General features: G+C 43.4%; 2 protein-coding genes across 6 annotated transcripts in view; one reads left to right on the top strand and one right to left on the bottom strand.

Moving 5' to 3' along the window:
- The window catches only part of NCOA3 (nuclear receptor coactivator 3), a 138,823-nt gene extending 119,603 nt beyond the window's left edge, over positions 1-19,220 (top strand). For 3 of the 4 annotated variants that reach the window (XM_036902043.2, XM_036902041.2, XM_036902044.2), the window contains 6 exons: positions 10,958-11,251; positions 12,336-12,440; positions 13,725-13,965; positions 14,824-14,998; positions 15,340-15,481; positions 15,781-19,220. In XM_036902043.2, the coding sequence (XP_036757938.2) occupies positions 10,958-11,251; positions 12,336-12,440; positions 13,725-13,965; positions 14,824-14,998; positions 15,340-15,481; positions 15,781-15,792 (969 nt within the window). In that variant the 3' untranslated portion in view covers positions 15,793-19,220. The remainder of the gene's footprint in view (positions 1-10,957; positions 11,252-12,335; positions 12,441-13,724; positions 13,966-14,823; positions 14,999-15,339; positions 15,482-15,780) is intronic. The other variant, XM_036902045.2, reaches the window with a different exon arrangement.
- Positions 19,221-19,671: 451 nt separating this feature from the next.
- The window catches only part of SULF2 (sulfatase 2), a 110,286-nt gene continuing 102,781 nt past the window's right edge, over positions 19,672-27,176 (bottom strand). For both annotated transcript variants that reach the window (XM_036902046.2, XM_057503071.1), the window contains 10 exons: positions 26,616-26,844; positions 26,396-26,492; positions 25,782-25,876; positions 24,816-24,857; positions 24,132-24,301; positions 23,799-23,941; positions 22,562-22,685; positions 21,838-21,871; positions 21,550-21,603; positions 19,672-20,595 (listed from right to left, as the gene is read on the bottom strand). In XM_036902046.2, the coding sequence (XP_036757941.2) occupies positions 20,565-20,595; positions 21,550-21,603; positions 21,838-21,871; positions 22,562-22,685; positions 23,799-23,941; positions 24,132-24,301; positions 24,816-24,857; positions 25,782-25,876; positions 26,396-26,492; positions 26,616-26,844 (1,019 nt within the window). In that variant the 3' untranslated portion in view covers positions 19,672-20,564. The remainder of the gene's footprint in view (positions 20,596-21,549; positions 21,604-21,837; positions 21,872-22,561; positions 22,686-23,798; positions 23,942-24,131; positions 24,302-24,815; positions 24,858-25,781; positions 25,877-26,395; positions 26,493-26,615; positions 26,845-27,176) is intronic.

The raw sequence follows: 27,176 nt of genomic DNA on the forward strand, positions 1-27,176 counted from the left end.
TAAGTTACATGGTGAACAGTGCAGGGGCAGTCATCACAGAAGCTTTCGGTTTTGTTAATGCATTATGAACTATAAACAGTCAGTTCAAATATGAATACTCATTTGATTTTTAAACCTGATTTATATGTGGATACCACATTTCTCTATTATTATTATTTTTAATAAAATGCTGAAGTGGTAGGTAGATATGAGATAAAGGTAGGAAACAGAGTTTAGTGTTGTAAGAGAGCAAATGTAGATGATCAGGTGTGTGCCTGTAGACTATGTGTTAATCTGCGCTAGACGAGGGCAATAAACATCCATGTATGCAGAAGATTTCTCTCAGAACATGAGGGGGGAGGTTCTAAGCCTCACCTCTGCTGCTCCCCACTTTCTCACCTGATGGCCCCCCTGCGACTGTGCCTGTCTTAGGTTGTTCCTCCCTTGAGGAATCTTACCCGTCTCTGGCTAACCAGTCATCTTCTGGGGCCATACAGGGAAATGTGAAGTTGGTAAGTGAGAGGGAAGCCTTATTGTTTGAAAAGGTTAGCTTTTTACTTCTTTGCATATTTATGCCCTGTGGCTTCTATGCCCAGCATTTGTCTTGAGGTGTCTTTACCACTTGGAAGAATTATGATACTCGGTAAATTCGACATGTGGCACGAGTTCTATTTAAAGGTTGTGATTAGGTAGGAAGAAGAAAAGCTACAGAAGTAGCAGGCAGAAGAAAACCTGGGAAGATTGATTATTTCTTTGACATATCTTCTTGTAGAGTAACTTCAGCATGGATAGGTTTTAAACGACTAATTAAATTGTGCACACACATTAACATAATAGGAATATAGTTACCTAACCAAAGCATACCTGTAATTACCAGCCATCTCCAGTGAAACCAAGAAAACCAGTTAGGCACCTTAGGCATTTGTGAAAACTTATCTATGATATGGTGGATATTGTCCGACTGAACTTAAACAGTCTGAGAGAAATCAGATAAACTAGAACACCCCATTCCTGGGGACTGTTCATATCCCATATGTTCTTTTAACGATAAATAGTCTGTGGTTGTAAGATTTTGGAGTGCTACAATTTGCACTTCTCCCAATTCTTGTTTGAGTTCCAACAGTATAGATCCAGTCCAATTTTTGTTTTACTGTATGCACAGGCCAGCCTAGATATCTCCTTCATCTTTCCCATGGCAAGTCCAGGAACTGGTGGGATGAGTGCATCTACACCTGTGACAGTGCGTGGATCTTTGTTGAAGTTTTTTTTTTTTTTTTTTTTTTTTTTTCTGATCATCTTCTGTCATGAGTCTTCCCGAGAGTGCTGATGTTGGAAGTTCTTTTTCATATCGTATCTTAGTTCATTTTCGGGGTAGCCAAATTAGGCTTTGATCCTCTGTATAAACACAAACAGACCCTTTGCCTACACTTTTATATGTCCTTTATATCATTGTGTAGAACTCATTAGAGGTCACCACATAGGAACTGCATTTTTTTTTTTTAATCATTAATCTACACTTACATGACGAATACTTTGTTTACTAGGCTCTCCCCTATACCAGGTCCCCCCTATATACTCCTTTACAGTCACTGTCCATCAGCGTAGCAACCTGTTGTAGAATCACTACTTGTCTTCTCTGTGTTGTACAGCCCTCCCCTTTCTCCCACCCCGCTATGGATGCTAATCTTAATACCCCCCTACTTCTCCCCCCCTTATCCCTCCCTACCCACCCATCCTCCCCAGTCCCTTTCCCTTTGGTACCTGTTAGTCCATTCTTGAGTTCTGTGATTCTGCTGCTGTTTTGTTCCTTCAGTTTTTCCTTTGTTCTTATATTCCACAGATGAGTGAAATCATTTGGTATTTCTCTTTCTCTGCTTGGCTTGTTTCACTGAGCAAAATACCCTCCAGCTCCATCCATGTTGCTGCAAATGGTTGGATTTGCCCTTTTCTTATGGCTGAGTAGTATTCCATTGTGTATATGTACCACATCTTCTTTATCCATTCATCTATCGATGGACATTTAGGTTGCTTCCAATTCTTGGCTATTGTAAATAGTGCTGCGATAAACATAGGGGTGCACTGATCTTTCTCATACTTGATTGCTGCATTCTTAGGGTAAATTCCTAGGAGTGCAATTCCTGGGTCAAATGGTAAGTCTGTTTTGAGCATTTTGATGTACCTCCATACTGCTTTCCACAATGGTTGAACAAGTTTACATTCCCACCAGCAGTGTAGGAGGGTTCCCCTTTCTCCACAGCCTCGCCAACATTTGTTGTTGTTTGTCTTTTGGATGGCAGCCATCCTTACTGGTGTGAGGTGATACCTCATTGTAGTTTTAATTTGCATTTCTCTGATAATTAGCGATGTGGAGCATCTTTTCATGTGTCTGTTGGCCATCTGTATTTCTTTTTTGGAGAACCGTCTGTTCAGTTCCTTTGCCCATTTTTTAATTGGGTTATTTGTTTTTTGTTTGTTGAGGCGTGTGAGCTCTTTATATATTCTGGATGTCAAGCCTTTATCGGATGTGTCATTTTCAAAGATATTCTCCCATACTGTAGGGTTCCTTTTTGTTCTATTGTTGGTGTCTTTTGCTGTACAGAAGATTTTCAGCTTAATATAGTCCCACTTGTTCATTTTTGCTGTTGTTTTCCTTGCCCGGGGAGATATGTTCAAGAAGAGGTCACTCATGTTTATGTCTAAGAGGTTTGTGCCTATGTTTTCTTCCAAGAGTTTAATGGTTTCATGACTTACATTCAGGTCTTTGATCCATTTTGAGTTTACTTTTGTATATGGGGTTAGACGATGGTCCAGTTTCATTCTCCTACATGTAGCTGTCCAGTTTTGCCAGCACCATCTGTTGAAGAGACTGTCATTTCGCCATTGTATGTCCATGGCTCCTTTATCAAATATTAATTGACCATATATGTCTGAGTTAATGTCTGGATTGTCTAGTCTGTTCCATTGGTCTGTGGCTCTGTTCTTGTGCCAGTACCAAATTGTCTTGATTACTATGGCTTTATAATAGAGCTTGAAGTTGGGGAGTGAGATCCCCCCTACTTTATTCTTCTTTCTCAGGATTGCTTTGGCTATTCGGGGTCTTTGGTGTTTCCATATGAATTTTTGAATTATTTGTTCCAGTTCATTGAAGAATGTTGCTGGTAGTTTCATAGGGATTGCATCAAATCTGTATATTGCTTTGGGCAGGATGGCCATTTTGACGATATTAATTCTTCCTAGCCATGAGCATGGGATGCGTTTCCATCTGTTAGTGTCCCCTTTAATTTCTTTTAAGAGTGACTTGTAGTTTTCAGAATATAAGTCTTTCACTTCTTTGGTTAGGTTTATTCCTAGGTATTTTATTTTTTTTGATGCAATTGTGAATGGAGTTGTTTTCCTGATTTCTCTTTCTGTTGGTTCATTGTTGGTATATAGGAAAGCCACAGATTTCTGTGTGTTGATTTTGTATCCTGCCACTTTGCTGTATTCCGATATCAGTTCTAGTAGTTCTGGGGTGGAGTCTTTAGGGTTTTTTATGTACAGTATCATGTCATCTGCAAATAGTGACAGTTTGACTTCTTCTTTGCCAATCTGGATTCCTTGTATTTTTTTGTTTTGTCTGATTGCCGTGGCTAGGACCTCTAGTACAATGTTAAATAACAGTGGGGAGAGTGGGCATCCCTGTCTAGTTCCCGATCTCAGCGGAAATGCTTTCAGCTTCTCGCTATTCAATATAATGTTGGCTGTGGGTTTTCCTAGATGGCCTTTATTATGTTGAGGTACTTGCCCTCTATTCCCATTTTGCTGAGAGTTTTTATCATGAATGGATGTTGAACTTTGTCAAATGCTTTTTCAGCATCTATGGAGATGATCATGTGGTTTTTGTCTTTCTTTTTGTTGATGTGGTGGATGATGTTGATGGACTTTCGAATGTTGTGCCATCCTTGCATCCCTGGGATGAATCCCACTTGGTCATGGTGTACGATGGTTTTGATGTATTTTTGAATTCGGTTTGCTAAAATTTTGTTGAGTAGTTTTGCGTCTACGTTCATCAGGGATATTGGTCTGTAGTTTTCTTTTTTGGTGGTGTCTTTGCCTGGTTTTGGTATTAGGGTGATGTTAGCTTCATAGAATGAGTTTGGGAGTATCCCCTCCTCTTCTATTTCTTGGAAAACTTTAAGGAGAATGGGTATTATGTCTTCCCTGTATGTCTGATAAAATTCCGAGGTAAATCCATCTGGCCCGGGGGTTTTGTTCTTTGGTAGTTTTTTGATTACCGCTTCAATTTCGTTGCTGGTAATTGGTCTGTTTAGATTTTCTGTTTCTTTTTGGGTCAGTCTTGGAAGGTTGTATTTTTCTAGGAAGTTGTCCATTTCTCCTAGGTTTCCCAGCTTGTTAGCATATAGGTTTTCATAGTAGTCTCTAATAATTCTTTGTATTTCTGCGGGATCTGTTGTGATTTTTCCTTTCTCATTTCTGATACTGTTGATTTGTGTTGACTCTCTTTTCCTCTTCATAAGTCTGGCTAGAGGCTTATCTATTTTGTTTATTTTCCCGAAGAACCAGCTCTTGGTTTCATTGATTTTTGCTATTGATTTATTCTTCTCAATTTTATTTATTTCTTCTCTGATCTTTATTATGTCCCTCCTTCTGCTGACCTTAGGCCTCATCTGTTCTTCTTTTTCCAATTTTGATAGTTGTGACATTAGGCCGTTCATTTGGGATTGCTCTTCCTTTTTTAAATATGCTTGGAGTGCTATATACTTTCCTCTTAAGACTGCTTTTGCTGCGTCCCACAGAAGTTGGGGCTTAGTGTTGTTGTTGTCATTTGTTTCCATATATTGCTGGATCTCCATTTTGATTTGGTCATTGATCCATTGATTATTTAGGAGCGTGTTGTTTAGCCTCCATGTATTTGTGAGCCTTTTTGCTTTCTTTGAACAGTTTATTTCTAGTTTAATGCCTTTGTGGTCTGAAAAGTTGGTTGGTAGGATTTCAATCTTTTGGAATTTACTGAGGCTCTTTTTGTGTCCTAGTATGTGGTCTATTCTGGAGAATGTTCCATGTGCACTTGAGAAGAACGTGTATCCTGTTGCTTTTGGATGTAGAGTTCTGTAGATGTCTATTAGGCCCATCTGTTCTAGTGTGTTGTTCAGTGCCTCTGTGTCCTTACTTATTTTCTGTCTGGTGGATCTGTCCTTTGGAGTGAGTGGTGTGTTGAAGTCTCCTAGAATGAATGCATTGCATTCTATTTCCTCCTTTAGTTCTGTTAATATTTGTTTCAGGTATGTTGGTGCTCCTGTATTGGGTGCATATATATTTATAATGGTTATATCCTCTTGATGGACTGAGCCCTTTATCATTATGTAATGTCCTTCTTTGTCTTTTGTTACTCTCTTTATTTTGAAGTCTGTTTTGTCTGATACCAGAATTGCAACACCTGCTTTCTTCTCTCTGTTGTTTGCTTGAAATATCTTTTTCCATCCCTTGACTTTAAGTCTGTGCGCGTCTTTGGGTTTGAGGTGAGTCTCTTGTAAGCAGCATATGGATGGATCTTGCTTTTTTATCCATTCTATTACTCTGTGTCTTTTGATTGGTGCATTCAGTCCATTTACATTTAGGGTGATTATTGAAAGGTATGAATTTATTGCCATTGCAGGCTTTAAGTTTGAGGTTACCAAAGGTTTAGGGTTAGCTTCTTTACTGTCTTACTGTCTAACTTAACTCGCTTGTTGAGCTATTATAAACACAATCTGATGATTCTTTATTTCTCTCCCTTCTTATTCCTCCTCCTCCCTTCTTCATATGTTGGGTGTTTTGTTGTGTGCTCTTTTTAGGAGTGCTCCCATCTAGAGCAGTCCCTGTAGGATGCCCTGTAGAGGTGGTTTGTGGGAGGCAAATTCCCTCAACTTTTGCTTGTCTGGGAATTGTTTAATCCCTCCTTCATATTTAAATGATATTCGTGCTGGATACAGTAGTCTTGGTTCGAGGCCCTTCTGTTTCATTGCATTAAGTATATCATGCCATTCTCTTCTGGCCTGTAGGGTTTCTGTTGAGAAGTCTGATGATAGCCTGATGGGTTTTCCTTTGTAGGTAACCTTTTTTTTCTCTCTGGCTGCTTGTAATACTTTGTCCTTGTCTTTGATCTTTGCCATTTTAATTATTATGTGTCTTGGTGTTGCCCTCCTTGGATCCCTTGTCATGGGAGTTCTGTGTACCTCTGTGGTCTGAGAGGCCATTTCTTCCCCTAGTTTGGGGAAATTTTCAGCAATTATTTCTTCAAAGACATTTTCTATCCCCTTTTCTCTCTCTACTTCTTCTGGAATGCCTATGATTCTTATATTATTCCTTTTAGATTGATCACTCAGCTCTCTTAAAATTCTTTCATTCCTGGAGATCCTTTTATCTCTCTCTGCATCAGCTTCTCTGCGTTCCTGTTCTCTGTTTTCTAGTCCATTAATGGTCTCTTGCATCTCGTCCATTCTGTTTTGAAGTCCTTCCAGAGCTTGTTTTATTTCTGAATTCTCCTTCCTTAGTTCTTGCATATTTCTCTGCAAGTCCATCAGCATGGTTATGACTTTTGTTTTGAATTCTTTTTCAGGTAGACTGGCTAAATCTATCTCCCCAGATTCCTTCTCAGGGGAAGATGTAGCAGATGCCGAAGCTGTCTGGGTTAGTCTTGTCTGGATCATATTTTTTTGCCTTTTCATGTTGACAGGTGCTATTGACTGTCAGCTGGGAGGGCCAAAATTTTCACTTGCTACTGGCCTTTCTTTACTGGGGCAACTGCGACCCCTAGTGGCTTGTGTTGGGTAATTGCGTGTAGAGTGGGTCTTTGTGTCTTGCCTGGCCGGAAGGGAGAAATTTCCCTTTCTGTGGGCGGAATTTGTCTCAGGTTGCTTCTCTGCTTTCGCAGTGCCCGGTGGGGTAATGGATGGGGGGGCTGCTTGACTGTTTGCCTCCGTGAGGGGTCTCAGAGCTGTTGCCCAGGGGGTTAGTGCACCCGGTTTTCCCTGTAATTTTCAGCTGCTGTACTGTGACCTGGGTTGTTTCCGTCAAGCTGTTAAGTCCCTGTCCCTTTAAGACTTTCAAAAAGCCCCCGCTTTTCTTTGTCTCAGGGGCATCAGCTTCAGCACCCGCTCAGAGGTCTTACTCCCTGTTCCCCCAGTATCCAGGGCCCCCTGGGCATTTACTGTGTCTGCGCTCTGGCCCGGATGGCTGGGGCTGGGTGTTCGGCAGTCCTGGGCTCCGTCTCCCTCCCGCTCTGCCTGCTCTTCTCCCGCCGGGAGCTGGGGGGAGGGGCGCTCGGGTCCCGCCGGGCCGGGGCTTGTATCTTACCCCTTTCACCAGTCGCTGGGTTCTCGCTGGTGTAGCTGCAGTCTGGCCACTGTCCTGCGTCTTCTGGTCTCTCTTTTAGGGCTAGTTGTGTTTGTTGTATTTTCAAAAGTATATATGTTTTTGGGAGGAGATTCCCACTGTCCTACTCACGCCGCCATGTTTTCTCCGCCGGGTCTTGCTTTTTTATCTATTCTATTACTCTGTGTCTTTTGATTGGTGCATTCAGTCCATTTACATTTAGGGTGATTATTGAAAGATATGTACTTATTGCCATTGCAGGCTTTAAGTTTGTGGTTACCAAAGGTTCAAGGTTAGCTTCTTTGCTATTTTACTGTCTAATTTAACTCGCTTATTGAGCTATTATAAACACTGATGATTCTTTATTTCTCTCCCTTCTTATTCCTCTCCTCCACTCTTCATATGTTGGGTGTTTTGTTCTGTGCCCTTTTTAGGAGTGTTCCCATCTAGAGCAGTCCCTCTAAGATACCCTGTAGAGGGTTTGTGGGAGGCAAATTCCCTCAACTTTTGCTTGTCTGGGAATTGTTTAATACCTCCTTCATATTTAAATGATAATCGTGCTGGATACAGTATTCTTGGTTCAAGACCCTTCTGTTTCATTGCATTAAATATATCATGCCATTCTCTTCTGACCTGTAAGGTTTCTGTTGAGAAGTCTGATAGCCTGATGGGTTTTTTTTTTCCCTCTGGCTGCCTTTAATACTCTGTCCTTGTCTTTGATCTTTGCCATTTTAATTATTATGTGTCTTGGTGTTGCCCTCCTTGGGTCCCTTGTCATGGGAGTTCTGTGTGTTTCTGTGATCTTAGAGGCCGTTTCCTCCCCTAGTTTGGGGAATTTTTCAGCAATTATTTCTTCAAAGACACTTTCTATCCCTTTTTCTCTCTTTTCTTCTTCTGGTACTCCTATGATGCGAATATTGTTCCTTTTGGATTGGTCACACAGTTTTCTTAATATTGTTTCATTCCTGGAGATCTTTTTATCTCTCTCTGCATCAGCTTCTCTGCGTTCCTGTTCTCTGTTTTCTAGTTCATTAATGGTCTCTTGCATCTTGTCTATTCTGCTTTGAAGTCCTTCCAGAGATTGTTTTATTTCTGTATTCTCCCTCCTTAGTTCTTGCATATTTCTCTGCAAGTCCATCAGCATGGTTATGACTTTTGTTTAGGTTCTTTTTCAGGAAGATTGGTTAAATCTACCTCCCCAGATTCCTTCTCGGGAGAGGATGTTTAAGGTGTCTGGGTTAGCCTGGTCTGGATCAAATTTTTTTGCCTTTTCATGTTGATAGATGCAGTGATATGCTATTGACTCTTGTGTCAGCTGGGAGAGCCAAGACCTTTTCCACTTGCTCCTGGCCTTTCTTTTCTGGGACAACGGCGACCCCTAGCGACTTCTGTTGGGCAATTGCGCGTAGACTGGGTCTGTTTCTTGCCCGGCCGCTATGGAGGAAGCTCCCTTGCTGTGGGCGTGGCCAGCCTCAGGCTGCAGCTCTGCTATGGCGGGACGCCAGAGTGGGAACAGACCGGGGGGAGGCTGTTTATCGCCGTGAGGGGTCTCACAGCTGCTGCCCAGGGGGTTAGTGCACCCGGAGTTCCCCAAGCTTCCCAGCTGCTGGGCTAAGTGTCTCCGGATGCTTCCATCCAGCTGTGGGGTCCCTGTCCCTTTAAGACTTTCAAAAAGCACTCGCTTTTCTTTGTCCCAGGGGGTGCCGACTGCGGGGACCCACTCACAGGTCTTACTGTCCTGTTTCCCTAGTATCTAGCACCCCCCGCCTGGGTGCGGATGGCTGGGGCTGGCTATTTAGCAGTCCTGGGCTCCCTCTCCCTGCCCGCTCCAACTCCTCTCCTCCTGCCGGGAGCTGCGGTGAGGGGTGCTCGGGTCCCGCTGGGCCGGGGCTTGTATTTTACCCCCTTCGCCAGGCGCTGGGTTCTCTGGGTGTGGATGTGGTCTGGCTGTTGTCCTGTATCTTCTGGTCTCTCTTTTAGGGATAGTTGTATTTGTTGTAGTTTCAAAAATATATATGTTTTTGGGAGGAGATTCCCACTGTCCTACTCACGCTGCCATCTTGGCTCTGCCCTCTCCAGTCCTCCATTTCTTGTCTGGGAATTTGCATTTTGGGAGCTGGGCTGGTGAGGTGAGTTGATGGTCGTACCGTAGCATTAAGATAGAAATTTTACAAGAAATTATAAATATGTAAGATCCATTTTCAGCTTCTGCCCTCTGCTGTGCTTGGTGTCTCCTGAGCCAAGGCCCTTTGGGGAGTAGATACAAAGTACAGCTTCTTGGTGGTGTGGAGTTTGTGAGCAGGCTGAGGGCAGGTAGTTGCCTCTTTGCTCTCTACTCAGACTCCTAACCTACCATGACAGTCCAAGAGGTGTCTTAGAAAGGGTCATGGCAATAGAATGGAAAGCACGGAAGAAAAACTACAGGACCTGATGCTGTGTGTGCGCGTGCATACCCACATGTTTGGAAGGAGGGGATGAAGATTGCTGGCTTTTTAGTTCTGGGTGAATGGTGTCGCTGTGTGTGTATATATATAGCAAAATAGGAAAGATAGGAAAATCAGGCTTTTTGGAAGATAAGTTTTTGGGAGTCACAAATTCTGTTTTCTACATGTTAACTTGAGATGCCTGAGACTGCCAAGTAAAGATGATAGGTAGTGATTTATTTTCATAAGCAAAATTAGAGTTCAAAGATGTAGTTGCTAGTGGATAAGAACACCAAAGTAGAAAATATAGCGAGAGAAAAGAAGTCCTAGGACTTGAGCTTTGATGAACTCTCAATATTGTTCCAAGGAGAGGTCAGAGAACTGGGAAGAAACCGAGTGTGGGGTCAGTCACAGTGGAGTCAAGTATGCTTTAAGGCAAGACTCGGTGAGGGTGTTGACTGCATCCTTGGCATTATGGCCTGTGGATAAGAAGATAAGGGTGGATGTAATACCTGACAGGCTCTTTTTGTCTTAGCATAGTAGGGCCTTCCCTCCTCCAGAGTATTTATTTTTACTACTTTTTCTGTTGCCTGCTGGACATTATTTTGCACCCGTCCTTAACATCCTTAGTAGAAAAGTGACACCTGGCACAAAACAGGCATTTAATAAATAGTTGTTGAATGAATGGTTTTCTCACACACACGACCCACGTACAAATAGTAGTGGCTGACCACCTTTAGGTTTTGTTCAACTAGCAAGTACACATCAGGGTATACAAGTTTTGTTGATTTATTCTCTCTGGCGACCTTCAGAAACATTCTTTTACAAATTACATGAGAGTTCATTGATCACAGTGCTTTTAATTGATTTATTTTATACTTGGGAAGTCTATTTTGGTACAGAAATCTGGTTTGGAACAGATAGTATTTTCTCCAGGTACTTAATACATTGTAGATATTTGGCTTATAAAATATCTGAATGTCTGTGTGAGACCTTGTGCTAGGTGCATTAGGACAGAGCAGTGAAAAGATGAGGGTCTGTGTTCTCATGGAACTTTAGACAATAAACTTGATTTTGCTTTTGGAATTCTGCAACATAATTGTTCACATATTTTGATTAATTTTTCACTTTCTTTAGAGCATTTGATTTCTGTTGCTTTCCCAGATGTACTTTGATGTTCATTTGTGTGTTTTATGTTTAAGGGACAGGCTTTGGAGCCCAAACAGGATACCTTCCAAGGCCAAGAAGCGGCTACAATGATGGATCAGAAGGCAGCATTATATGGGCAGACATACCCGGCACAGGGGCCTTCAATGCAAGCCAGCTTTAATCTTCCAGGACAATCACCATCTTATAACTCTATGGTGAATCAGATGAGCCAGCAAGGCAGTTTTCCTCTCCAAGGAATGCACCCTAGGGCCAACATCATGAGGCCCCGGACAAACACCCCCAAGCAACTTAGAATGCAGCTCCAGCAGCGGCTGCAGGGCCAGCAGGTAACAACCAGTCAAGTCACATGCTCTGCTGTGGCCTGAACCAGCATTCACTGTGGCCTCCTCTTTAATTTGTTTTCAAACTGTGTTCTTCAGAGCTCTTGCCACTGGCTCTCTATCCTGTATCAGCTAAAGAATTTCCTTTTGTTTTCACTTCTGTGTAACATTTTATTGGTATAGATGGTTCCTTGTAGGGAGTGGTCCTGCTAGCACCGGATACCTTTCCTTAAGACCTATTGCATGTGTTAACAGTAAAAAGTTAGAGGGGATTGCTCTTGGGGGGGAAAAAACAAAAGTATTTTGGATGGCTTCTTAGTCTTACTTAGGGGTAGATAATTTCTACTTTTATCAAGTCCTTAGTGTTAATAATCAAATATTTAAACCTTATTGATTTGAGCATTCTTTTTGTGGAACCTGTGCTTTCTCTGTTTATAAAACTTGAGCTCTCTTAATATTTTGAGACTTGTATTTTTTTTCCTTCATGCCCAGCAAATTTTAAAATTTAATTACTTAGATTGTTAGTGTCTTGGGTGTGTTGAATTAAATGTGGCAGAACTGAACTATTCAAGCAGATGAGTGAGTTTAGAATCCAGCAAGCCAGAGATTCTTCTAGTATATTAATATTCCCAAAAGTCAGTTTGGATACTCAGGAAAGCTGTGTTAATGTGTTCATGGTATCATTTTACTTCTTTCCACTAAAAGTTACCTAGGAAAAGGTAACAGAAGAGTTGTTTATTCATTGTTGTTATAACCAAGTTAAAGCTATTTTTCTAATGGCATAAGTTATCCCAGAGAAAATTTGACTTTATAAATCCTTTGAGTTCCTGTTGAAGATACTCTTTTCACTGCAGAATTATACTTTCACATTTTCTCTTGATACCAAACAATAAAGCTTTATATGCTAGCTAAAGACTTTGAGCATGAACTTTTTTGAAGTGTGAAATTGTACTGGCTCTGCTTACATGTGACTTAGCCAGGTTAATGGGTTTGGAGATGCTGTCATGACCTACTTGGGTGGTGCCGAGGATTTGGAAAGCTATTTTGGGCTCCTTACCATACTCTGTTTCATCACCCTGTCTCTCCCCAGTTTTTGAATCAGAGCCGCCAGGCACTTGAAATGAAAATGGAAAACACCACTGCTGGTGGTGCTGCAGTGCTAAGGCCCATGATGCAGCCCCAGATAAATTCCCAGGTGAGAATGACGGGCCTCTCTGTGCTCACTGCTATGTGTCCAGCCCAGGGCTGGCACATGGTGTGCTCTCAAGAAGTGTTCATTAAATGAATATAGTAATTCCAACTTCCTTGTGTAAGAAACCATCTCATGGTCCAATGACACTTTTTTTCTTCCATTCTCTCTTGCTGGAAGAATCAGAAGAGGAGAGGTTCTTTTATTAAAACCACTGATGTGAATTTTTTACATTAATTGCCCTTGTGATCAATAGCTGTGTTGTGAGAACCACTATCAAAAATTTTAGGAGTTTAAAATAATCTAAACTTTTCTCTGTTCTTGGATTATGAAACCATATGCTCACTGGGTAAAATTTGAAACTATAAGAAGTATGAAGAAGAAAATAAATAATACATAATCCTGCTCTCAGTGGCAACTTCTGAGATGATCTGTTTCCAATAGTGGGAGGGATTATATTAAAGTTCTCACTACCTCCAGCCCAAGGTGAGACTATATAAGGTATTTTCTTAATGTGCATGAGGCAGATGACTATATGAAAATCCTTTATTGTGGCTGGAAATACTGTTCATAATTATTGTTTTAAAAAAACTGCAAATTGCCCATCTTTCACCTGCTTGGAAGTACTGATACCTACATTTTCTTGATAATCAGGCATCTTGTATAAGCTGAGCTATGATGCCTTCCAAAAAGATGGTAAAAGTTTGCTTTTTGGAGCTGATCTCTCCCAGCTGGTAGGGCCCAGATTAGCATCCTTGTTCAGTGCTTTGATCAGGTCACCTCCTTAATCTCCAAAGAGCTTCTCCTTTCAGAAGGTTTAAATAGACTACATGACCTTCTGGAATGGATTCCTGCCTGAATATAAGCACATCCTTTTTTCGGGGGGGTTGCCTTTTTGTCCCTCCCCTCCCATTCCTGGCCTTTTCCTACTTAAAATTGCATTTCATATATTCTGGAAAGTTTGTCTTCAAATTTTGCCCCTGCATGTTCTCTCACTTTGAGGAATGTTTTTGAACTGTGTTAAAGCTTGACAACTCAAATGTTTTCACCCACATAATTTCCAGGCCCCTCTTATGCAGCAGCCCCCCTCCTCCATCCTCCCCACAAATAGACAGAAAACTTTTACTATAATGTGAGTTTTACATTTTTCCTTTTTCATAACTATAAAGACAGTAGTTGTTTTTTTCCTCTCTGATTACCTGATATATCGTGGGGTATTATATATACTATATATATGAAATTGTCTGGTTCTTTCTATGTGTGCATAACTGCATTCTTCTTGGGCATTAGCAGGGTTTTCTTAATGCCCAGATGGTTGCTCAGCGCAGCAGAGAGCTGCTGAGCCATCACTTCCGACAGCAGAGGGTGGCGATGATGATGCAGCAGCAGCAGCAGCAGCCGCCACCGCAGCAAACGCAGGCCTTCAGCCCGCCCCCTAATGTGACCGCCACCCCCAGCATGGATGGGGTTCTGGCAGGGCCGGCAATGCCACAGGCACCAACCCAGCAGTTCCCGTATCCACCAAATTATGGTAAATTTAACAGTGAGATTCTCTTTTCCAAAGTAACCTGAATTAGGACATAAGGCTCATGAGATCTGCTGCATATTAAAAACAGAAATACTATTTACTCCCTCTTGCTATTTCACAAGGACAACAAAGTTAAAAAATAATGTGATAACAAAGTGTACCGCAGTTTGCATGGAACTGTAATTGAGGAAGATGGTCTATCAGAGTTGAGTCTTTTTTTTTTTTTTTTCTTTCTTTCAGGTCTTATTCTTAATTTCTATTTTTTAAAGTTCCCTACATCTCAATTTGAAGGAAAAACTACCAGGCCCTTTTCCCCAAACATGTCCCAGTGTAGTAGAATTCTGCAGTTGCTGGATGGCTGGTCAAGTCAGTAAGAGGAATGCTCTGATGCATGTGGGCTGCTGAGGTCCTTTTCTTGGTGACTTGGGCATAGTAATTATAGTAATGCCTATAGCTCTCCACGTCAGCCTTCGAGAGGTCGCAGGAACATGGTGGAGCTGGGTAGAGGCATCTGTTGGGGAGATGGCATGTTAGCATCTCTGTCATCAGGGGCAGTAACTCCTCTGCCCTCCAAAGAAGAATAGAGTGATGGAGTAGCATGATATGGAGTCCCTTTTCTACTCTGAAGTGACTACTTTTCAAGTGATCTAGACAGTGTGCTTTCCTTTAGTAAGCCTGTTACTCTAGCTGTCACCATGGTGACAAGCAGGGTTTAACAGGCAGGCAGCATCTTGTAGCTCTTTGTCTCATACTTACCATCTTCCCCATCTTAAAAATAACATAAAATTACTATAGAAAGCTGATATTCTAAGGAGATAGCATTTGAACATTGTAATTTCTTTTTCTTCTTTCTTTTTTAAGGAATGGGACAACAGCCAGATCCAACTTTCGGTCGAGTGTCTAGTCCTCCCAGTGCAATGATGTCATCAAGAATGGGTCCCTCTCAGAATCCCATGATGCAGCACCCTCAGACTGCACCCATGTATCAGTCCTCGGAAATAAAGGGCTGGCCGTCAGGAAATCTGGCTAGGAACAGGTGAAGAACAGACTTTAAAAGTCATTCACGTTCTAGTGCCCAAAGTTTAGGATTAATCTGCATTTTTTTTCAAGCCTCATTGGGTAGAGAGATCAAAAGGCCCGGTTTCACTTTATAAAATGTCTTACTTGACTCATTCATTTTGAGAATGCTTCCTACATATGGATGAGGGTATTGAGTACAGACAGCTGTGACATGGAAGGCAGGCTGTCAGGGAGTTCTCTCTCTCATGTTGTTCTCTGCTTAAGTACAGCAACATTTGACAAAATCGTGATAGTCTCTGTGTGCATGTCCTGTGTTTCTAAAATGACCCAGGAGATAATTTGACACTTTCTTTACAGCTCCTTTTCCCAGCAGCAGTTTGCCCACCAGGGAACTCCTGCAGCGTACAGTATGGTGCACATGAATGGCAGCAGTGGTCCCATGGGACAGATGAACATGAACTCCATGCCCATGTCTGGCATGCCCATGGGTCCTGATCAGGTACAGAGGTCTATCCCTTACCTTTCTCAAAGTTATTCCTGTTCGCTGGAGAGAACCAAAGCCTCAACTGTACTATCTAAAGATCCTAGGTAGATTTTCAACTTGGATGCATAACTTAATATAGTCATTGAGAAAGCTGGTTTGAAGGCATTGGGCCATTAGATACTTGGGGTAATGTGGGATCTAAGGAATCTGAGTCAGCCAGCAAGAGCCATGTTGCAAGCCATCAGTATAGACAAAAGGATGCTTTTCTTTTGTGCAAAGCATGTTTTACTCATGTTACTTCTGGTTGCTAACAGAAATACTGCTGACATCTCTATACCAGGACCTTCAATGAAATCACTGTACAAATGACACTGTGCTAGGATTATCAGGAGTAAAGAGTCACTGTTCTAGGAACCCAGCTTTGAAGGATGGACCAGCTTTGATTGCCTTCCAGGGTATTCCAAGTGATGCCATTTGAACAGGACTGTATTCTAAGCTGAAGTATGATATCTTCCTGTTTTTTTTCCCCCTCTTTCTGTGTATCATGGAGTTCAAAACATATTTTTGGTGTTCTGCTTCTTAGGGATGTGATTCTGGAGGTATGGAGTGTTACTGATCACAAAAGTCCTGTGTCACTTCTTTCTGCCTGGCTATCCATAGTCTTTCAAATAAATGTAGGTGGGCCAGAGGACGTTGGAGAAACAGAGGACATCTGGTTTCTGTACTTAAGAGTATTGGACAGAGCGTAGTCCCAGTCTACACGATTTTGTCACTACCAGGTAGCTCTGTGTTGACCCTCTGTCCCGTGGAATTGGCATTTCCAAGTTCTTGTCCTTTAATGATAGTGTTGAATTGCTGTGATCCTAGGAACCTGTTGTTCTAGGCTTTTTCTTAACTAGGATTTTCATCGTCCTGATGTTTTGTAATGCTTCACTTACAGGAATCGTCCTTGATGTCAAATGGCTTTTGCATAAAGCAAAATGAGATGACAGTATTTAATTGCAGCAGTAGCAATTTTTCACATGCTAATGTGCAGCCAAGTGCACTTTATTTAAGAAATGATGGATAAATGCAATATTCTGAGGTCTTGAGGAATGATGAACCACATTCCTGGTTTTTGTCTAAACTAATATGTTGGGCAAGAACTGTGATTTTTGTTGTTCTTGTTGAAAGTTTTGGTGTCACCCTTAGCCTATATGGTAGAGCAATAATGCTTTTTGAAAATAAACTGCAGAAAATCCAAGGCCAGATACTGCATTCTGAATCAGAATCTCGCAGTGTTTCTGTGAATAGATTTTCTTTTGTAAATACGACCTTTAAGATACTGTATTATGTAAAATATGTACATACCTTTTTTGTAGGTCACAACAACTCATTTTTACAGAGTTTGTGAAGCTAAATATTTAACATTGTTGATTTCTGTAAGCTCAGTGTGGTGAGGTTACAAACTGAAGAGATAAACCCTGAATTTTGTGGCCGGGGCAGGGACAGCGGTTCACCACTTATCCTTCCCCAGCCTTTGAGGCCTCGCTCTTTTCAATCTCTCAATCCAAACACTTTTTAAAGAGATCATTTGTTTAGATGTAGGCATTAAAAAAAAAAAATTTTTTTTTTAAATTCCTCTACCAGAACTAAGCACTTTGTTAATTTTGGGGTAAAGAGTAGATACAGGGGAAAAAAAATGTATCAAGAATTTAAATAGAGCAAACAATTTGATTTAAAAAGAATCTTGGATTTTAAGTGGTCTATAAACAATAGCAATTCATGTTTTTTTAAAAAAATTGAATGGTGTCTTTTCATCCATTTTAAGAGTGCTGCTCTAAGGTTTGGTTGCTAGAACCTGAATCCCACATTGAGATCTCAGAAGTGGAATCCTTGATGTGTGGCTTCTGGTGTCTGCTCTGCTGTCTTGTCATTTTACTGTGTGATGTTTTCATTGCCCCTGAGAATTAGAATAGTGTCATGGTTATTTAAGGAGCTCAGTCTCCAAAGCAGCCAGTTTTGCATAATTCAAAGCTATGGTCTGACTGAGTGCCTTTGCACTCCTTCCCTCTCCTGCCGCTGCCCCTTTCTGCTGTTGCCACTCCTGTTGCCACTCCTTGTTACTTGTTCTGGTTAGTTGGGAATAAGGAAAAAAAAAATCAAGTCTAATTCTCTTTATCTGCTCTTTTAGGTTTAAGTAGTTGAATAAAATTGGGTTTTTTGAGTATCTGAATTTCAAATGTCTCTGCTAGCCTTGGTGTAATTTCCTAGCAATAATTGAAAGCCAGTTAATTTTTTTCTATTTCACACATTTAGCCAGTCTCTCTAGGTGTCTCATTCTGAAGGTAAGATCATTTAATTTCTTTGACTTATGAGTAAGTGAAACCTGTATTTCTAGAACCATCACTAGAGTGGAGTTGAGTTTGGCACCCCTTAATCCCTGCCCACCACCCAGTTAAAAATAAATCTAAGATTGTAAGTCCACCAACTTCCATCATAGTGGCCTGTACTTTTTCAGATAACATATTTTGCTGTCTGGAGGCAGAGGCATAGCTGAGTATGAGTCTCTGTCTTTTTAGACACAGTTGTGGCAGGTGTGCCTGAACTCTCATTTAAGTCATGTCTGCGTGGGAGAAATAGAATGGTGCTTACCTTTCTTGACTTTCAAAAATTAAAAACAAGAAAAAATATAACATTTTGTGATTCTTTTCCTCAATCCTGATGCCAGGCTAACTGGAAGCAGGGCCCCTTTTTATATGGAAAAAAATGTTTTTATATCTTCTACTTGTTCCTTTTATTGGTGCAAACTTAAGATTTTGGTTTTCTTTTAATGGAGGCAGTCTTTAAGAAATTGGTTGTTTTTACTTTTATTGTCTTTTTCTCTTTTTTGGATAATTCTTTGTACTCCTGCTGCTTACCTCCTTTACCCCGTCTCTTTTTTTAAACCTTGGTATTTTTTGGGTGAATAGTACTATGAGTAATCTTTTCATCTGCTTTTAGAATGTGAGATATTTCCAGTACCTACTTTTTTGCTGAATCCAAAGATATATAAATATATATATTTTATAAAGATCAAAAATGATATGAGACACGTTTCTTCCTTTAAAAAAACAAGTAGAAATTCATTGTAATGTTATATCATATTCCTAAATTGTGCATCGTGATGGAAGGTGTAAATATCAATCAATAGGACTGCTTAATCAGTATGTAATATCTAAGGTGAGTTGGGGGTGTCCAGGGGTGGGTACTGCGGGAACACAGTTGGCTCTTCTTTGATCCAGAGGTAGATGCAGCTGGACAGTAAACAGAATGGATTGCCAGTTACCCATATGCCTGTCCAGTTACCTTTTTATTTGCAGAAGCCATGTGTTTTGTGCACAAGTGGGGAATTCACAGGAGTAAAACCTCTAGGATAGATGGCATTTCCCCCCTGCTACAGAGGAGCAAGAACTGTTCTGCTCCAAAGTGAACTATTTAATAATGAGCAGGGTGTTTTTCTTTCCTTCTTTCTCTTTCCAATATATGGAATCTTGAAGAAGATGGAAATGTCATTCTGAGAGCAATATTTACATTCTCAGGAATTGACTTTATAGTATTGAGAATGAATTCAGTTTCAATCAAGTTTACATTAAATGTTGTTTAAAACATCTGTCATTCTTACACTGCAGAGAACTCAAACATATGGGATAACTTCTGAGATGGGTGGGAAGCTATGACTGCTTTGCTGATCATTTTAGATGTCACTGTAAATAAAGTTTCTATTTAAAATTGAGGTATGAGCCTTTTTTTTTAAGTCCCTATCGGGTTAATGGTAAAACAAAAATCTTGTGTCAAATAATGGTAGTAGTTTTGTGAGGTTAAATCTTGAAAAGCATGAAACTGTTCTTATATAAAAGTTGTAGTGGCTGAGGTTCCTCCTGCATTGCTCATCCTGACAGCTACCTAAACCAGGATAAACTACCAGGTACACAAAGGTAAATAGCTTTGCAATTGATTAGGATGTGACTTTTAATAAGTATTAAAGCTGGTGTAATTTGAAACTTACCTGTGAAGTCCCTAAAGTATGCAATTTTAGTCATTAATTTATAATCATTTATAATTAATTTATAATCATTTCCCCTTTAAAAACCCTCTAAACCCAAGGCATCTCCTTCTAGAAAGGTGTTGACGGGTAGTATCTTGAATGCTTGCTTTTTAAAAAAAAATCAGACATACCAAACTACTCCCAAGAATGGACTTTTACAAAATGTCAAAGGTTCCCTCATACCAACTGCTGGTCATTGGCTGGGGTTTTGAACACTGTATGACAATACTTAGACTATAAAATTGCTTTACAAATACAGTTTCATTAAAACTTGGGACATACATCAACATTTCTTTTTAGTGCTTTAAAAAATAATCAGTTTGGACATTAAGAGTGGGAGAAATGGCATCTGGTCAGGAGTACGAATGTCCACAACGGCAAGGGGTTTTCTTTACACTGGCCACAGCGCATTTATTGACACCACCACTCTTGAAAATTGGGTTTTCTTATTAGATTCCCCTAAAAGTTCCCACGCTGGTTACATGTAAATAGTCACATATATATACAGTGAAGTCAATTTCTTCAGAGGCAGGCAGGATTATAGTGCTAGATAAATGCCACTTCTTTTGTGCTACTGACTCATTGTCAAACTCTGTACCATTTCCAGCACTTGTAAGTTGCCTCTATCCTGCTTCTTAGTTCCTTCTTTGTGATGACCCAAAAGAGTAAGAGGATGTAAAACAGGGTTGTTTTTCCCCTGTGGTTTAAAAAAGAATTCCAGTGACCCTTGGGGGAAATTTCTAAGAAAAGCTCACTCTGTTTCTTGTGAGCTTTTCAAGGAGGGTTAGTGGTGACACTTTGATAAGACAATGCATTTTGTGTGGCTGGTGAAGTATAATCCAAAGCAAAAGCAGGGGCAAAAACGGACTTCCCGAAGCATCGCTCCTCCTGCTGGTTCCATGGACAAAGGAAGTTCTGTGTGTCTCAGGTCTCCTGGCTAACAGCAGAGGTGCTGAACAACTCCATGGTTTTCATTGTCTGTACAGTGTGATGATGCCTTTGTTTTGGGGGGGGGGGTCCATCTTGTGCCTCTTAGCCTTCCCAGCCTTCCCACAGTTGTCCCCTGTAGGACAAAGCAAACTCATCTTAGTATTTGATTATCGTGCCACTTATGAAATTTCCTTAATCAGTCCTGAGTAAGTTCTGCGTCAAGGATATGGCTCTGAGAAGGAATATTTCTTGGTCCCTTAGAAGGGCTTGCTACTATCAAATCATCCAGTTTCATTGTTGTCTGACACACTCAGTGGCTGGCTAAGAGAGCATTAAAAGATCTGGATAGGAATAGTGGCAGAGAAGAATGTGAAACATAATTAGGTGCTTTAATTTTTGGGGCACCAAAGAAATGCTTAACTGGCCCATTATTACTGGCCTATTATAGCCACATAGGCTTAAATGCAAATAAAGAAAAACAAGTAGACCAGAAGTTGCAAGCAGCTCATTAAGGGAGTTGGTTTGCCTAACTTAATGTCAAAGCAGTTGTTCAGGTCAACAAAAAATTCTCCTATATAATTTGGATTTTCCTGATGATTTTGGGGATTCAAACTGCATTCCCTTTGTACTGTACCTTTTAGGCTAGAGGTAACCCTTCCAGGTTGCTGTAGTCTCTTAGCCTCGTTATCAGCCTCTTGGCATTGGAAAGGGAGTTTGTAACATGGACATACTGGAAACTAATGAGGCTACACTACTGCTGATGTTATGGACCAGGCAGCCCTTCTGCAGCCATAGCCTTCAAAATGTTTGGTATTTATACTTAAATGTTTTTCAGCCTTTAAGGAATACCTTAAGTTTACCAAGCTGAAATTATTACATAGATAATAAGAGTGTATTACACAAGGTATTACTCTAAGACACGAAGTGTATTCAAGTATGTTATTTTACAGGAAAGACATTACTGCTTCTCATTATGGGAACAAAGGAGAGTATGAAATAAGAAATGGCATGCACACAGAATAATAGCCTTGGCAAAATGAGGCAAGTCAGACCAGATCTCTATTTGTAAACGGGTTCCTCAACTCACAGCGATTTGGAAGAAGGTCTCTTCATTTCTGGCCACTTCCGACGCTGAAACTGCCTAAGTTTTCAAGTGTCAAAAGGAGAGAATAAGTGTTAACCATCACCAAGAAAGAAAAAGTCACCCTGAAAGAACTATACAAAGATGGTCTCTTAGGTGACACCTGTCATTGGTGGGTGACCAGGCCCCCAGCAGACCAGACAAGGGCAGTGTCTCGACCTAACGTGTAACCTCACAGAGTTTAATAGGCCCAGATCATGGGAATGTTTTTCTGTTAAAAACAAAACCAAATACCTGAATTGCTCATAGCTTCCTCCATCCTTAAGTCCTGAATGGGAGAGAAACAAACAAAAAGAAGTGTTATTTCAGGTAAAAATGGCACAAGGAATAATAAACTTTACAACTGCCTTTTTTCCTTTTTAAAAACACCTGAAGCTTTTTGTCACAAACCCATAGCATTGTTAGTGGTCCCTAGGCAGATGAAGTGGGCTGGATTACAAGTTGTGCTTCCCCTTGGGCTCCTGGGCAGCCTTTGGGATTGCCTACACTCTAGTGTCACCTTACTAGTTTTAGGCTCCCGATAGCATTGATTCAGCACTGACCGTTGGCCGAGGTGGGGAGGCAGACATGGGCATGAACTCCTGTGCTACCTACTGAGGCCAGAAAGCCAAGGGCCCACAGCAAGGTGCTGTGGGGAAATTGGGGTCTCTGGTCCAGCAAGTGTCCTAAAGGATGCGGCAGTGTGATCACATGCATAGGCTTTGGAGTCAGTTGACCCAGCTACTCTACTCATCCATAAGGCAAGGACAAGCAGATTGACCTTGAAGGGTTGTCATAAGGATTATCAGTTAATAACACAGCATGGTGACTGGCAGATGATACGCAGGTGATATTTCAGCCACTGGTAAGAATTCACCAACTTTAGGGGATTCCAGGTTCACTCTTTACATATGATCTCCTAAATTCCTTCCAGTGGTACCTCGCTCTCAACAGGCCCCATGTTGGGGCATCTACTTACCCAGGTCCATGTTTCGAGTCCGGGGGTTACACTGTTTATAACCCTTGCAACTCCTTAGCTCCATGAGCTGTACGTGTAGTTGATTGAGGATATCCCTGTCCAGTGTATTCACTGCATTCATCAGCTAGTTGGAATAAGGTAGGTTATCAACATGGTGGGTGCAGGGACTTCTATCCTCTTCCACAAATCAAGGTGCTTAGGAGAAGAGGTGTTAGGGGATGGTGACCTCTACTTCTGCTGGAGTTTGAAACACTGAGGACTACCTTGTGCCTCTAGCCCCATCAGGTTCTCTCTTGAGAGAATGAAAACTCAGGAGAAATAAAAACCATCTCTGTGTACTTTGAACTGGAGCCACTGCTCAGGAAATGTACCAAGCTTGGAAAGGAGCCCTTACAAACCGTGTGGTTTCAAGCAGCCTCCACTTACCATCCCTAGTTCCTTTGGAAAGCAGCCATTGGTTGAAGGGATGGGTAAATGACCTGGGTCCTTGCCGCTTCTGGGAGCTACCAGTGACTGACCTACATGCTCTGTCAGCCATTTTTGTAAAATAGGGGGATGACCTACCTAAGGAGAAAGACTGGCAACTTGTATGATAAGCAAAACAATGGAATTGCTGGCATTTAAAAATCAGACTTCATGTGGAATGGTTGTCAGGCTTTTCTTGAAACACTGGAGATCCAGCAGAACAAAGGCCCCACTACTGAGATGCTCTGGTGTGGCTCAGCTGTGACTTCTAGAAGGGACAGGCGCACCCCACCCACCAGAGACCTTTGCACTCCTTTTTGTCTCAGATGTCCTGGGCCACTTGAGTCACATGTTTAGACTTTATATATGGGAACACTTAGGAAAGTGTGTGGCACATAGTAAGTGCTGTGTGTTAGCGACTGTCCCCCACATGCATGGTCCCTGAAGGTACCAGAGTGTGCAGGACTGGCCTGACCCAGACGACCCCCGAAGCTCTACAGTTGTAGGAGTCTTTTGGTAAGTTCCCCAGAAGCCTGTTCTGTCACTGCCAGATGCCTCAGGTAGAGGAAAGGAGCGGTACAAGGTCTAGATTACAGATGCAGGAAGATGGAGGCAGACAAGGGCGAACTGCACAGTGAGTCCCCAAACTCTTAACAACTCACTTCCACCATCTTAGGGACTCCGTGGGACTTGGGAGATGTATCACTACTTGGGAGGGCCTGCCAGCACCCGGGTACCCCATGTCCCCACCTCTCCAGTTTGTGTTGTCTACCTGGTAAGGGTCTGTGTTGAGATCGAAGTACTCCAGGAAGCCAGTCGCAAATTCACAGAAGAGGAAGTTGTGGGTCTCGTTGATGGTCCTCATGCACCAGTATGTGTTATTGTTGGCACTGGTGCAGGCGCAGAAGGGGCCCACTGCCAAGGGAAGAGAGAGCGTGCGCTAGTGGGCCTGCGGGAAGAAACCAAACTGCCAACGGGAACCAGACCCTCAGCCAGTTCCTGCCAGGACACTTGACCCCAGATGTTGGGGAACCTGGGCTGGTAAAGAGGTACCCACTGAGGCTCAGGGAAACCCCTACCACCCAGTGCCTGTTGGCTCGCTCACACGTCCAGAGAGGCGCCGTCTGCCAGTGCTGGTTGTCATGGGTAAAGCATGTCAGGCCCGGCATGCTGCATGTGTCATTGTTCTGCAGTCGCTTGAGCAGCTTGCGAAGTTTCTTCTTGCGCTTCTGCTCCCGCAGCAGCCACACCTTGTCCTTCTCCTGTAGACCCTTCCTATGGGCACACAGGGCCACACCTCTCACACCTCCCTCGGGCCCTCACCTTGGACCTCCTAGGAATCAGGTCCCTGAACCTCTGCCCTTCTTAGAGCTGTGGGCACAGCAACAGCAGGTCCTCGAAGGAAAGACCTTTGCTCAAGTCCCACTGCTGGTAATGGCAGGGCTGGCACCAGACCACGTCTATCTATCACCCTGTAGCCCACCTTATTTCCTGAGGCAGTACAGAGGCACAGAGACTTAGGAGGCTACCTGGGCTCTGCTCACACCTGTGCCCTCTGGCCTGCGTCCTGCCCTGCTTGGTGGGGTTACAGCAGCCCCTTCAGCCACAGGGGGGCGCCCGGAGACTGACTCAGGGCAATGGGGAGTCAGACCTTTTCAATAACTGCCCCGCTCCCACCGCCACCGCCACCGGGAAAGCAGGACTTTTTTTCCTTGTGTGTTTTAGGTTCAGGGAAGGCACCTCCTCACTAGTGCCTCCTTGTGTTCCCTGGGCCTTAAGCTGCCCTTACCTGAAAGGATGCAGACTGGAGCCTTTGTGGTGGGTGTGGAAACTGTAACAAACCCGACCTGGGCTTCAGAAACTGCTTACAAGAGCAACTCCTGTGGGTAGGTGCAGACTGTGGCTCCCTGGGGCCCCTGCCCCTCTTTCTGGAGTGGTGGTGGGGAGGTCCTAACCCTAGAGTGGCAGCTCCTGGCTGGCTGGCTGGCTCCCTCCGAAGTGAGCAGGGAGACCCTGGCTGAAGGCCTCAGGCCAGACTTCGAAGCTATGGCAGCCATAGGCTAGCTGGGAGCAAGCCGGGCCTGGCTCTGCATGGCTTCAGCCTCAGCCTCTGAGGTGGGCTGCCCCAGATGCCTGCCCCCATCATGGTCAGGGCCAGCCTGGGGGAACTTGTTGCACAAGCCCTTTCAGGGAAGGTAGCAGAGCCTCTACAGGTGTGGTCTGGTGAGCCGCCACTAGCCACATGGGGCTATTTCAATTCAACTAAATAAAATGACACATTCAGCTCCTCAGTTACTCTGGCCACATCTCACTGGTCAGTAGCCGCACGTGGCTGGTGGTGCCATACAGACAGCACAGGTACGGCCCATTCCTACCGCTGTAGTCCTAGCCCAGGGCAGGGCTGCTCTTGATGTAGACTCTCGGGCCAGGGGCTCCCTGAGCTGGTTACATGGAGCACAGGCCACATGGGCTGCCCCCAAAGGGCAGTGAGCAGAGGCACTTCCCCTCCTGGGACCCAGTTCCACGGGCTCTTGTCAGCAGTGCATGAAGCTGGGTGCCCGGTGAGCTGCCTGACTGGGGTTGACACGTGCCCGGTGGCTGACAATAGGGATACAAATCATTACAGATTTTTTCTTCTATCTCCGAGGGAGGAGGCATATAAACATAATAAAAGGAGTCACAGGGGTGCTGTGCCCCTAGGAGGGTCCTGCAGGAGCCCTGGGGCCTTCCTGGGGTCCATTCACTACCTCTTCACCTGATTTTGTGACAATCACATTCTTCTGGCCGCTTTTTCTTCAGGTGACCTCGGACTTCCCTCAGGTTTTTTATTTTGTTCTGCAGAGTTTCAATCTGAGGGCAGAGGAGAGATGGCCTTGAAACTTGGGGAGCTGGGTGAGAACAGATGGCCTGGCGGTTGCCCCTGGCCCTGCCTTGTCTGTGCTCAGCTGTAGAGCCTGCTCCCCAGGGACCCTCCCACTGCCCCCTGTGGGTGCTGAGGGGGTCCTTGGCTCCACCTGCCAAAGTAACCAGGCTTCAGTGGAGAAATGCAGTCATCTGCCTGTCCTGTCCAGGAACCAGCTGAGCCCACTGAGGACTTAAATATCCTCAGCCCACAGGCTGGTTGAAGGGACTAAATGTGGTGTGAACATCTTGTAAACCAAAGAGGGGTATGACGTGATGATGCCGCCCTCCCTTGGCAGCCAGCTGCAGGGAAGCTGTCGATCTGATGGGAGGCCTGAAGATCCTGTCCCTGAGGCTTCTGTGGGGGCCTCCCTCCCCTGGGCCTGGCCTCACTGCCCTCCCGGTATGGCTGGTAGCCTGCCGAGCTCGTGGTGCTGAGAAACAGCTCTCCGCCCAGACTCGCCTCACCTCGTGGTCGATGTGCAGCTTGTGGTCTTTCCAGGCCTGCAGGGACTTGTACAGGTCCAGGTCACACTGCACTGTGTCATTCTCTAGGATGTAACACCTGCTTGAGAGAATGGATCACGTGTGGCTCTGAGAGGGACCAGCCAGGTGCCCAGGAGGTGCTGGCACCCTTGCCAAGGCCCAGCCTGCCCCTTTTACCCCAGACCTCTGCCTGGACTCTCACCGATGTGTCACTTTAATGGGGTTGGGGGCTGAGTAGTCCGGAAGGCCTCCAGTGCCACTGAAATCCCCGCCATCCTTGTCGTCTCGGTCCTCAGGGGCCCCTGGCCAGTGTCGCTTGGTAAGGTTGTGGGGCTGGGATGTGTCATCCAGGCTTATGTGGTGTACCTCGCCATCCACCTCGATGGCCACTGAGCGGATGGCGCGATTACGGGCAAAGTTGGCCTTGTACTCTATGGGCATCGGAGAGGGACTGGGTTAGTGGGGCAGGCAAGGCTGGCCTGGCTCCCTGGGCAGCAGACTCTTGATCCAGATAGGGCCATGCTCCTAAGCAAGAGACTCAGTGTTTCCCAAGGCTGGGTGGCCCATGAAACCTGCCCACCAAGGAAGCAGGACCTGGACCCCAGCAGAAAGGACCTCAAGGTGACTCAGCTGGGGAAAGTGAAGTCCTAGAGCTAAGGAGGAATTGACTTGAGATGATCTCAAGAAGGAGTGATGTGTGGATAAACAAATATATGTCTATACAACAAAATAGCCATAAAGGAATGAAGCAGTAATTACCACA

Source organism: Manis pentadactyla, chromosome 5 (genome assembly GCF_030020395.1).
Source record: "Manis pentadactyla isolate mManPen7 chromosome 5, mManPen7.hap1, whole genome shotgun sequence".
In the NCBI taxonomy this organism is placed as follows: Eukaryota; Metazoa; Chordata; class Mammalia; order Pholidota; family Manidae; genus Manis; species Manis pentadactyla.